Raw genomic sequence first — 11823 nt, 5'->3', positions numbered from 1 at the left:
TGTGTGTGTGTGTGTGTGTGTGTGTGTGTGTATGTCTGTGTGGCTATGTGTGTGTGTATGTATGTATGTCTGTGTGGCTATGTGTGTGTGTGTGTGTATGTATATGTCTGTGTGGCTATGTGTGTGTGTGTGTGTGTGTGTGTGTGTGTGTGTGTGTGTGTGTGTGTGTGTGTGTGTGTGTGTGTGTGTGTGTGTGTGTGTGTGTGTGTGTGTGTGTGTGTGTGTGGCTATGTGTGTGTATGATTTCTCATTTCCGATGATGATTTATTCTTCTCCTTCAGTTACATGCAATTCTACGTTAAAGAAGTTTAAGATTTTTGCTGTTTATTGAATCTTTAAGATAAAATTAATAAAATAATGAAAAGTGCAGACAAAACCGTTCTCATTCCCATTTACTACATTTGATTAAAAGCGGGATAAATCTGAAATATATGTATGTATATATTATATTATTTTGAAGGCAGCTCTGCCAGTTCCGGTAACGCTGACACTTTTCTACATGATTTCTCTCTCTCTCGCGAGAAATCCCGTCTTGCTATTTAAACTCTTTAACGACGCAGAGGAAAAGCCTTCTCTTTCAGGACAACTTTACCAAATAAGTCATGTTCGTAAAACTGACAGAAGGGGCAGTTGAAGTAAGCATGAACCAGTAATGTGGCTGATCTTCCGAGTCAATGTGTCAACGCTGCTGTTTCGTGTTTATTAGTGCAGCTCTCACTCGCTAACCCTGGACGACAATGATAAACAGTTTAGTGTCCGGGTTGGTCTTTATGAAATGCTTCACTGAAATGTTTCACTGAATATCTGGGATGATGAAGTTAGTTCATCATATTTCCTGGTCAGAGTGAAATTGTAGCACTTGACCAGACTGCATAAATAAACAACAAAAACACACGTTGACGTGTCTGCAGGGGCGGGGCAGAATAAATGCCCCCTCATTGTTATCTGGTTGATAATATATGCTGTAATTTCGTGGTAGCGTCATAGTAATGTGATGGGAGAGGATGGGACAGCCCAGGTATTACAGTAACCAGTCCGTGTGTTCTGTGCAGGCCTTGTCCCAGGGAACCCCCGTCACCAACCCTGAGCTGCAGCTGCTGGTGAGTCGGTCAGGGATCTCCTGAATAATGTCTGATGTTTTCATGTTACCATCCATGGAATATCTATACATGCCTTCCTTCTCTATCAGGAGGGTTGTTTTTTCATGGCCAATATACATTTTACATTTAAATAGTTTGGTGAATTATATTTTTGACTGACTGCACTAATTTATTTATTCCATAAACATGTAAAAGCCTGACACGGTTTAATTAAAATAAGTGCAAGACTAAGTGCAATTGAGATGTAACTGGGTCAAAACGTTCATCAGGCATCGTGATGCAGGAATGACCCAGAATAAGATATGCATAAAGATTTTGAACACCTCAAACAGAAAACCGATGAAAATATCAATGAAGAAGAAAACCTTTGGGGCGGACTTGGACCTTCACTAGATGTTTCAGATCAGAATACTATATATACTATATACTCTATATATATATATATATATATATATATATATATATATATATATGTATATGTATATATATATATATATATATATATATATATATATATATATATATATATATATATATATATATATGATTGAGAAAACTCCATTAACAGGCGATAATAATCTACTTTCAACAATAACTATTTAGTCTACAACTCTACATAAATGATTCCCATGACGTGAGTCATGTGACTAATGTCAACTTTAGAGCGGAAAAATGAGCTAGCTAGCTGTTTAAGAAAAGAAAATTTGTTGCGAAATTGACTTGGCTATTTCGTATTTAACGCTAGTTAGACCTGAAGGATAAATTTGTGACAATAACAAAGCCTAAAGCTGGAGATTGTAACGTTGCAGCTCGGCATAACGTTACTCCTTCCACGTCTGGCGAGGCCAAATTTAATCAACCATAAACACATGTAGGCTAATAACCCAGTCAGGAATTGGTTAATAAGGTGATATAAGCAGAATAAAACCCATTCAAAAGTTATTATAAGCCAGCCAATTACAAGCGGGGGTCCCTGCTCTGTTTTTCTCTCATCCAAGGGGTCCCTGGGCTAAAAAAAGTAGAAGACTCCTGCATTAGACTGTCAGCGTGATGTATAAGAGCTCTGAGTCTTCAGCTGGCTTGCCAGCTGTTTGGCATCAAGTTACCTGATCCTTTTCTCCCTTGTATTTTTCAGAACATGCGTCTAATCAATAATCCCTCGGGCCTGCCCAGGTTCCGGCTTGCGATGAGCGATGGTCAGCACTCTTCGTCTTGTAAGTATCTCAACGTTGCCAAAAAGACACTTCCAGGTAGTCTGTGCACTTTCTAAATGTATGCTGTTTTACGGCGCACAGTATTTCCTGCTTCCAGGCGTGCAACAAACAAAACTGCTTAGTAAAGAGTATCCTCATCAATAATTGTTCTGAATCATGAATGTGTAAGAATGATGCGTGACGTCAGAACCAGAATCAACTGTATTGGTCAGGTCTGCAGGCTTTAGGTTTTTACATTCTGCCTGTAGGTCAGGAAACTTTGGGGGCTCAGATGATAATGAATTAGTTGTCTTTTGAAGTATGTGAACGTATTGATATATGTTTGCAGCGTTCATGCTAGCCACCCAGTTGAACCATCTGCCTGAAGAAAACCTCCTGGCACCAAACTGTGTGTGCAGGTTAAAGAAGACCATGCCCACCACACTCGCAGATGGCAGGTATGTGTTGCCTATTCGTGTCCTTTCTCTCATTATTCTGTTTTTCTCTCCTTTTCAACCCCAGTTCTATTTGTATTAGATATTTAGCAACTCTTGGATATGGATATTCTGCTTATTCTTCTTATTTAATCCTTCTTATTTAATTGTTGAAAACAAACCTCTTGCAACAACTCTTCAAATTGCATGCAGTTAGCCACTGATAAGACATGTGAGCTCAAATAGTCAAGTATTTAAAGATAGTTTTTTTGGATGAATACGGGGTCTGAAACTAACACCCAGCGCCCATGGGGAGTAAAATTTCTGTTTGGCCAGCAAAACGTTCGTTGAATGCAAATCATTTCATTCTGAGGCTCTTCAGTTTGTAACTGATCCGAGTTTCGTGTTTTGCAAAGCTGTCTGTCACTTTAGCAGCCAGTTTCAGATTACGGTTCTGTAATGGGGAGTTTATGGCGTCAACTCTGGATGAGGAGCTTTCAGACGTCCTGTCTTGTCATCAACAAATCCTGCCCACAACCCACCACCCCGCATTACATCTGTTTACATTTGTCCTGACCCTTGATTTAGTGGCCCCTCACATGTGAGTTATTGGCGGGGTTCAACACGCCGCCGTGTGTCAATTGATGTTAGTTTCAGATCCCGTATTCATCCAAAACACGCTAGATTTGAGTGTTAAACTTGGGGTATCTACCATTATAAAAAGGGACTAATGGTACATAAAACTGTGTCTCGGTACGCTTATATCCCCTAGACACACACACACACACACACACACACACACACACACACACACACACACACACACACACACACACATTGAAAATAATTCTGCTTCAACTTTTTTATGGACTCTTCTTTAAGTTTGTATTCAACATAATACTTACCGTAATAATTTGTCTTGTAAAAAAATGGTTTTGGCTGGCGGATTTTTTTTTTTTTTTTTTTTTTTTTTTTGGCAAGTGAGTCAAAATGTTAATTTTGGACCCTGGATGACTGATAAGTTACTCTGAATTTAGATACTTCTTTCATAGAATGTCCCATTATTTGCAATCCACATTTGTACACTTAGCAACCTTGTCAGTAATGGTCCGACTTCAAATCACCGAGGGCAGCAACCTTGTTTGGAAACGTGCAAATTTTTCATACTCCGTTGCTAATGAGCTACCCCTAGCTCAGATTATGGAACATCACAACATTTCCTACTATACTTATGCCGATGACACTCTGCTTTTTATTTCAGTGTCACCACATGACTACAGTTCCCTACTCTCATTGAGTAACTGTATTCACCAAATCAATGAGTGGATGTGCCAGAATTTTCTCCAGCTAAATGCAGAAAAGACAGAGGTGATCATTTTTGGCCCTAAAAATGAAAGGGAAAAGATCAGCGCTCACCTTGGCTCCATGTCATTGACAGCTACAAATCAAGCCAGAAATCTTGGTGTAATTATTGACTCAGACCTGAACTGTACTGTACTGTACTCTTAAATTAAACCTGCTGTACTCTACTGCCCTTATTTTACTGTTTTTTTTTTTTTAACAGCTTGTGCTTTTTATTATTTTACTTCTTTTCTTATTCTTACCTATTTGTTATCATGTCTTGCCGCTTTTAATGTCAATGTAAATCACTTTGAATTACCTTGTGTTGAATTGTGCTATATAAAGAAATTTGCCTTGCCTTGCCTAATTTAGTCACCTTTTGACAGAAATTGATTAACTAATGACTTAAAGCTGGGATGATGGTGAGCACACGTGGTTGACATACTGTACATATTGCATCATTCAGATTTTTATAATTCCTGATTAAAAAAATATATATATATTGTAAATGCAGAATTAAAATGCTTTAATTTTAATGTTGGTTTATTTTAACAACATCTCCATTTATTTAAGTAATTTGTCTATATTTTTTGTGTGTGCATACCATTGCATAGCAATTGATCATTCATTCATTCATTCATTCATTCATTCATTCATTCATTCATTCATTCATTCATTCATTCATTCATCCATGCATTCATCCATTTATCCATTTCTGATTCCAGAATTGTTGTGGTTGTGCTCGACTTGGAGATATTGAAGTCCGCAGAAGAAATTGGAGAAAAAATTGGAAATCCTACTCCATATAAAAATGATGGTATGTTTGTTTTTTTCTTGTTTTCTATGTGTTTTTTTTTTTTTTGCTTGAATGTCAATGGTTGAAGATAATAACAACAATCATGAATCTCTGCTGGTTTATTGAACTTGCAGGGAAGAAGTCATCTCCAGAGAAAGTTTCATCAACTGCTTCTGAACACCAGTCTCCTTCATCTGGTGCAGCATGTCAACCGTTCTCTCGGTATAACAGCGGTGAGTATCTGCTAAAAAAACTACTTTATTTGTGATCTATTGCTTCAGTAATGACAGTGTCTATAAAAGGTTTTTATTTACCACAAAAACTACAATAATATATTTAAAAAATGGTCCAAAATTCACTAAGATATGCTGTCATTCAAAAGAGTCATGCTCGATTTTTAGCATGAGTAGGTGCGTTTCCACTAGTGGGCAGATGTTTTGGGGCCGGAACGTTGGTGTGTGTTTCCATTACCAGGGACGACCCTGCCAAAGGGAATTTTATGGCGCTTTTATACTAGTACCTACTCAGCCCGACTCGACTCACCTTGCCCTCGTTTCTTTTCAATACCCAGATCAGAAGTAGGAGGTTGGAGTGAAGCTGCTGTGACGTATTTGATTGTGTGATCTAAATGAAGAAGACAACAACACTAAAGATGTAGAACCTGGAGGAGATGATAGATGTGCTGCTGGGTCTGTGGCTTGTGTTCGATATCAAGTAAAAACAAAATGAGAGTGAGAGAAGCTTCAAGCGGCGACGCCTTTTAAAAAAAAATTTAGTTTGTCTCAGCGCTGCTGAAAAGTCAGCTGGAGCCTCGAGCAGCTATGAAGTGACAGAGCTCCTGGTAGATCTGGTCTTTCCTTATCGCCCGTCTAGATCCCTTTTTAATTCTCTCCTCAGCCACCAGGTTTATGAACATCGGCACCTCAGAGTTGGATCACCAAACAGACTTCTGCTGCCATTGCCTGTCGAATAAAATGAAGAAGCCGCAAGACGCTCTTTTGCTGATTTCCGCCTCCTGACTCAGACGTCTGACTCCAACCCCCCGACCAATCGGTGGCCTGTAGTGTGATGATGTCAGATACAGCCGACTCAGCCGCTTAGAACCTCGGCAGAGTAATTACAGAAAAGTATCTAGTCAGCACGTTAGACCCCTAGTGAGAAAGCGCAAAACTGAGGCGAGTCGAGTCGGGCTGAGTAGGTACTAGTGGAAAAGCGCCATTAGAAAGTTTTACGGGGCAAAAAACGTCCCTGTAATAGGAGACGTACTCAGGTTGGCCCACAGGAACCTCCTGGCGGGGCGTCTCTACTAATTGGGTTTTCTATATCAGGCTCAACACTCTCACATAAATCATGTGACCACAAGTCATTGGAATCATTTGGACCAGAGACATTTTGCTACAAGTACATTTGTAAGAGAAAAGTTGGGGTTTAGTTTTCACCTGAAGCAGTCAGTCATGTGACCCACTGGTTTCTAGAGACCGGTTTTGAAGCCCGTTTTTCTACATACAAGCCGACAGGAACACACCTACCGCATGTCAATCAAAGTTAGCTTTCCTTCACCCAAGCCCCACCAAAATATCTGTACAAGTGCCGTCCGACGCTAATAGCGGGCTATACCGTTTAACACGTTGACTCAACAGCGAAATAAAAAATGACCGGCATGTTTAGCTGACGCTGGGTTCATACAAACGGCTTGAGGAAGTGATAAAGGCCAGTGATTGGCTGAGTCGACTGCCAATCAATCATATTAGAAAGAAGTGGAGGGTAAGGGGGCGCAGCTGGTAGTGCAGCCGCCTCACAGCTAGAAGTAATTCTCGCCGGGGAAGCTGTTGATGCTGGGGGCTTGTTTACTCCCCCCCATGACTTCAGCACCCACACCCTGGGTGTGGTTGGTGAAAGGCCTTTCTGTGTGGAGTTACATGTTCTCCCCGTGTTCCCTGGGTAGCTAATGTGAGCTACCCTCACAAAATATATTTTTTTTATTTTTATGTTTTTTATTGTATATATTTTTTAAAGTTGGACATTTTAACCTGGGAGTCGATGGACTGGCTTTTGCTGCCAGCCTCTATCGGTCAGTTGAGGACCTGCAACGATGAGCGCCAATGCACCAATGTTGGCGCTTGGTAGCATCCTTTGTTTACGTGTTTCTTCTTCTCTTTATTCTTTTGCTGCATTCTTCTTATTTTGTTTCCTTTCATGCTGCTGGCCATTTGTAAACAGGAAAAAATGCTCATCACCCCCACCTAGTGGGCAGCTGTGGTGTTTGTTCAGTCCTTGTTCAGCACTGCAGTGTAATGGTGGATTCACAAAAATCCCCTGTGGAGGCTCGGGACGCCGGCAGTGTGCGGGCTTTCAAGCTGCGCTACAGAACTGGAGGGAACAAAGCTCATATAGCCTATATGTGTATATATGTGTGTATATATATATATATATATATATATATATATATATATATATATATATATATATATATATATATATATATATATATATATATATATATATATAGCATGCACATCTTCAGTTTCCTATTTCACCATGGATCACACTTTGAGAAGCCTTCTTCATATTTCGGCGTTATTTCTGCATAGATAAGAGTGAGTTTGATGCTCCTTAACAAGGTTGGTCCCGGATCGGAGAGCTGTTGGTCCCAGTGAAGCTGCAGTCTGTCTGCAGTGAACACTGACACACCGGGTCGGAGCGGATTTGGTCATATTGTTTAAACTGTGTTTTGTGATTAATAAGCAAGGTTTTTAATTATTTTGTGTTGGATCGATGTAGCAAATAAAATCGTTGGGACCATACAGCTCCTCAACCATCAGTTACATGTTTCACATGAGCAGTTCAGGTAAAAACGGCAGTCAAATCAGCAAAAATGTCAGTTTGCTGGATTAAATATATTAATTCCTGATAAAATAAGTTTGTTAGTGCACAGCTCTGCTCATGTGTGCATGTGAATGAGTGTACGTTTGTGTGACATGAAAGTACAATCTGCATTGAGGCTTCTTGCTTTGGGAATCCCGGTCTGTGATTGGACGCTGCCTCGGCCTCACCGCTGCTCATTTGCATAAAGTTGAGATTTTTCAACTTCAAATTGAATTATGACATATACGTATCTGCGCAGCACTTAGCAACCAAACACCGCTGCATTGCATTGTGCATTGGATTGGCAGCGGATGTCACCCCCCCCCCAAAAAAAAAAATTGGGTTTGTATGTGTATGTATGTATATATATATATATATATATATATATATATATATATATATATATATATATATATATATATATATATATATATATATATATATATATATATATACTGTACGTATGCGTATGTATGTGCATTGCATTATATATATTATATATTTGCTCATAATCGTTTTGATTTGATTTGATTTGATTACAATAATATGCCCAGTTTTAGCAAACTAAAATAGGAGGATTCACTTTGCGTTGCCATGATTAATCACAGTATGATTGAATGAGCTCTGAACACCTGTCCTGAAACCAAAAACTCAGTTTCTCAACTCAGTTTGTTAAGTCCAAGTGACTTCTTTTGACCCCTGGGGGCTTGCATGCTAAATGTTTAAGAAGAAATGTGTGTGACATATTGGTATGATGCTAGTTTTCTATGTCAATAGTGGCATGCTTATTATCATCCGTCTCCACCTTGCTGCTCATTTGTGTTACATAAATGCAGGACAGGCGTATAGTATTGGGGTCAGTTTGTAGTAGAATTATAAGTAATAATTGTATTAGTAGTAGTTAACACAATTATATGTTTTATAAGGTTTGTTCTTCTTTTGTTACACAAGGATTTACTCTTAAATGGGTTGTTTTGATTGTTGAGGGAGAGCCTTTAAGTTGCTCCTGAGAAAGTGTTGTAACATTTTTACACTCCTTTAGCTCACCAAGAGAGGGAGCCATGTTCCCTTCCAGTTCAGCATGCTGCCAAAAGCTTTGCTGTTCTTCAATCCCGGGGATTTTTCTCTAGATGCTGTTGTTCTGCAGCCACCTTACAGGTGCAACACACACTCGGTTGTTCATTCTGAAATCTCATTTACCAGACTATATTTTAGCCAAACCTAAGAAGCAAAAATATAGATCCTGGTTTTGAATCCCTCATCACTTCAGCGTCAAGGGTGAAGGACGAGGTGACGCGGGGTCGCGGGGCCGCGGGGCCACGTTGTTGAAAGTGGTCACAGGAAAGGTTAAGAGAGTAGAACTGTGCAGTTTCTTTATCTCAAAAACCTTTTTTTTTTTAAAGCATCAGTTAATCCTATTAATAGTTTTTGCCGTCCTGCCACTGCCGGAGACCACAGCTCCACAATTCTGGTGTTTGCCATCAATACGTTTATTTAGACTGGTGGTACAGTACCGCCCAGGTGGTCCTCACTGTAATGGCTAACACATTGGATCATGTCTTTTGAATTGAAATTGAATTAAAATTTTATTTCGAACATGAAACAGTAGTGAAAACAAAACAACAATAATCAATAATAAATAAATGTAAATAAGAAAACAAAAAGACAAAAATATAAGCTTTGTATATAGCTTTGTTTCACTAACTTGTTTTATACCACAAGCTGCTCTCAGCATTGACAAGGGTTTTGTTATATGGCAGAAACGTACACAAAAGCTCTCCTCAGTGGCAGATGTAGGCATGTGGGAGGATAATGAGTGCTGGGTATATAGTGTGTGTCTGTTCACGTGTAGTGGCTGTATGTGGATGTTGTGACTGGCTGAGGGTGTGTGGGCCGATGGCTTCTCCAGTTCATGGCTCTATGAATATTGTGTTGAGGACTGACTCCCCTGTAGCGACGCACAGACAGAGGGGGAGAGGGAGAAAGTCAACTCATTTGACTCAGCAAAGAGGAGGCTCAGTGTAAAGTAGTTCATCAGACTTCCCTTCTATCATCCTTTGATCCATGTTACCCCAGAGAGCCCACCAGATACAGAGACCACGCTGCTGTGTTTAATTGTTCTGCTGAGAAAATGGCCATGCACCTTCCTTTACAGCCAAAAATACATATTGTATTATCTTTTGCTGAGTTTCTCCTATTGAATGGTGTTAAGCTTTGGAGTAAAATCCAATATTTTTGCAAATTACATTTTCTAAAAGTTGGCAACAACACTACTAAATACCAGAAAGTGTGTGTTTCCAAGAGCTGTGGGATAATAATCATAATTAAAGCTGCAAGCAGCGATGAACGGGCCCTCGCACCCTTGTGCACGTTCAGGCGTGCTGCAGTGGAAGCTTGTATGACTTGCATGTAGATTCTTCAGGCCTGGACATTTTAGCGGATGACACCACCCACGACTCTCTGTATCAAACCATTCAAAAGTTATGGCAGAAAGTAGGAACTATCAGATATCGACCAAACAGAAGAAGGGGCGGGGCTAATTTGCACCAATTATGTGCAAGGACTCAAAACCATGTCCGATGACACCACCCACGAGTCTTTATGTCAAACCATTCAAAAGTTATTGCAGAAAATGGAAACTATCACATATCGACCAATCAGAAGAAGGGGCGGGGCTAATTCATGCCAATGAAGGTCAAGTACTCAAAACCGAGTCCGATGACACCACCCACGAGTCTTTATGTCAAACCATTCAAAAGTTATGGCAGAAAGTAGGAACTATCAAATATGGACCAATCAGATGAAGGGGGGGGGCGCGCTTTTTGGCGTCTATCGTCACCACGGTAACGCTTTTGACTGAGAAAAGTAATGCGCGTCATCGCAGGATCGAGACGCACATTTTGATGTATAACACACCTGGGTGCACATTACGGTTCAGGCCGCATTAACGGCCGAAGAAATGGCAAAAATTGCGCCAAAATTACACTATTAATTCAAAATGGCCAACTTCCTGTTCGGTTTCGGCCATGGCGCCAAGAGACTTTTCTTTAAGTTGCGACATGATACAGGTGTGTACCGATTTTCGTGCATGTACAACAAACTGTATCGCGGGGCTTGAGGCACAATGTTTTCTAGGGGGCGCTGTTGAGCCATTAGGCCACGCCCATTAATGCAAACCATTAAATATCAATTTTTTTTTGCCAGGCCTGGCTTGCGTGCAAAATTTGGTGACTTTTGGGGCACGTTTAGGGGGGCAAAAAGGCCCTCATTTCGTTGGATAAAAAAAACTGGAAAAAAATTCCTACAGATACAATAGGGCCTTCGCACTGTAAGTGCTCGGGCCCTAATAACTACTACTGATAATAATGACAAAAGAGACAGCATTTTGATTGACAGTCTGAGTTTAGGCTTCTGTGAAGACCTCCCCATCTTTCTTTTGTACCTCGCATCTTCACAGCAGTTTACTGTCGTGAGGCAGTTTTGATGTAGCCCTAGATTGCAGCTAGGTTTCAGATGCAAAGATTGTGTCTGAGATGATAAAGCAACCCACAACATTTGGGATGCTCATCAGGAAGCAGTTCACTGTAAGTGGGATTTTAGTCTTACTGTAGGTTATACATGTAATACTGATGCATTTACAGTCCTCTCTTTGTTAAAACTAGCAAGAACTGTTAAAACTATCTTTTTACATTACAGTTTTCTTCAAACAAGTATACATCTATAACTTAGAAATCTGGACTTACCGCTAGTAAATTTTAATATGCTTTTCAGGGACATTTAGCTACCATCCGTTGAAGCTCAATAGCTATGCTCAAAAGTCATGGGGAGCCAATCAAATCAGTCTGTCCTTGTGGAGAGAGTCCCTGGGCAGACTTAACACGATGACAACAGAGCAGCAACACAATCTGGATGTTAACAGTGTAGATAGTGCTGAGGATTAACGGGCGTTTGAATCGGCTTTGGCATCAGCAGTTAAAGATTCTGATATTTTCTTCAAAAACTGGACAGAAAACTTCACTCATATCATTCCTTTATAAGGTAGAGGTATTGCTGTTTTGCCGACAGGCTATGACAAAAGTTTAATTTACTATTTT

The 11823-nt window shown here is 40.0% G+C and overlaps 1 protein-coding gene across 1 annotated transcript in view; it reads left to right on the top strand.

Moving 5' to 3' along the window:
• The first annotated feature begins 488 nt into the window (after positions 1 to 488).
• LOC133460266 (replication protein A 70 kDa DNA-binding subunit-like) overlaps positions 489 to 11823 on the top strand; it is a 61708-nt gene continuing 50373 nt past the window's right edge. Inside the window, exons 1-6 of the mRNA XM_061740860.1 lie at positions 489 to 635; positions 1053 to 1100; positions 2236 to 2314; positions 2643 to 2751; positions 4794 to 4885; positions 4999 to 5097. Coding sequence (XP_061596844.1) covers positions 603 to 635; positions 1053 to 1100; positions 2236 to 2314; positions 2643 to 2751; positions 4794 to 4885; positions 4999 to 5097 — 460 coding nt within the window. The 5' untranslated portion in view covers positions 489 to 602. The remainder of the gene's footprint in view (positions 636 to 1052; positions 1101 to 2235; positions 2315 to 2642; positions 2752 to 4793; positions 4886 to 4998; positions 5098 to 11823) is intronic.

Source organism: Cololabis saira, chromosome 14, assembly GCF_033807715.1.
Source record: "Cololabis saira isolate AMF1-May2022 chromosome 14, fColSai1.1, whole genome shotgun sequence".
Classification (NCBI taxonomy): Eukaryota; Metazoa; Chordata; class Actinopteri; order Beloniformes; family Belonidae; genus Cololabis; species Cololabis saira.
The sequence above is the reverse complement of the archived record's forward strand: the minus strand, read 5'-3'. Positions and strand labels throughout refer to the sequence as shown.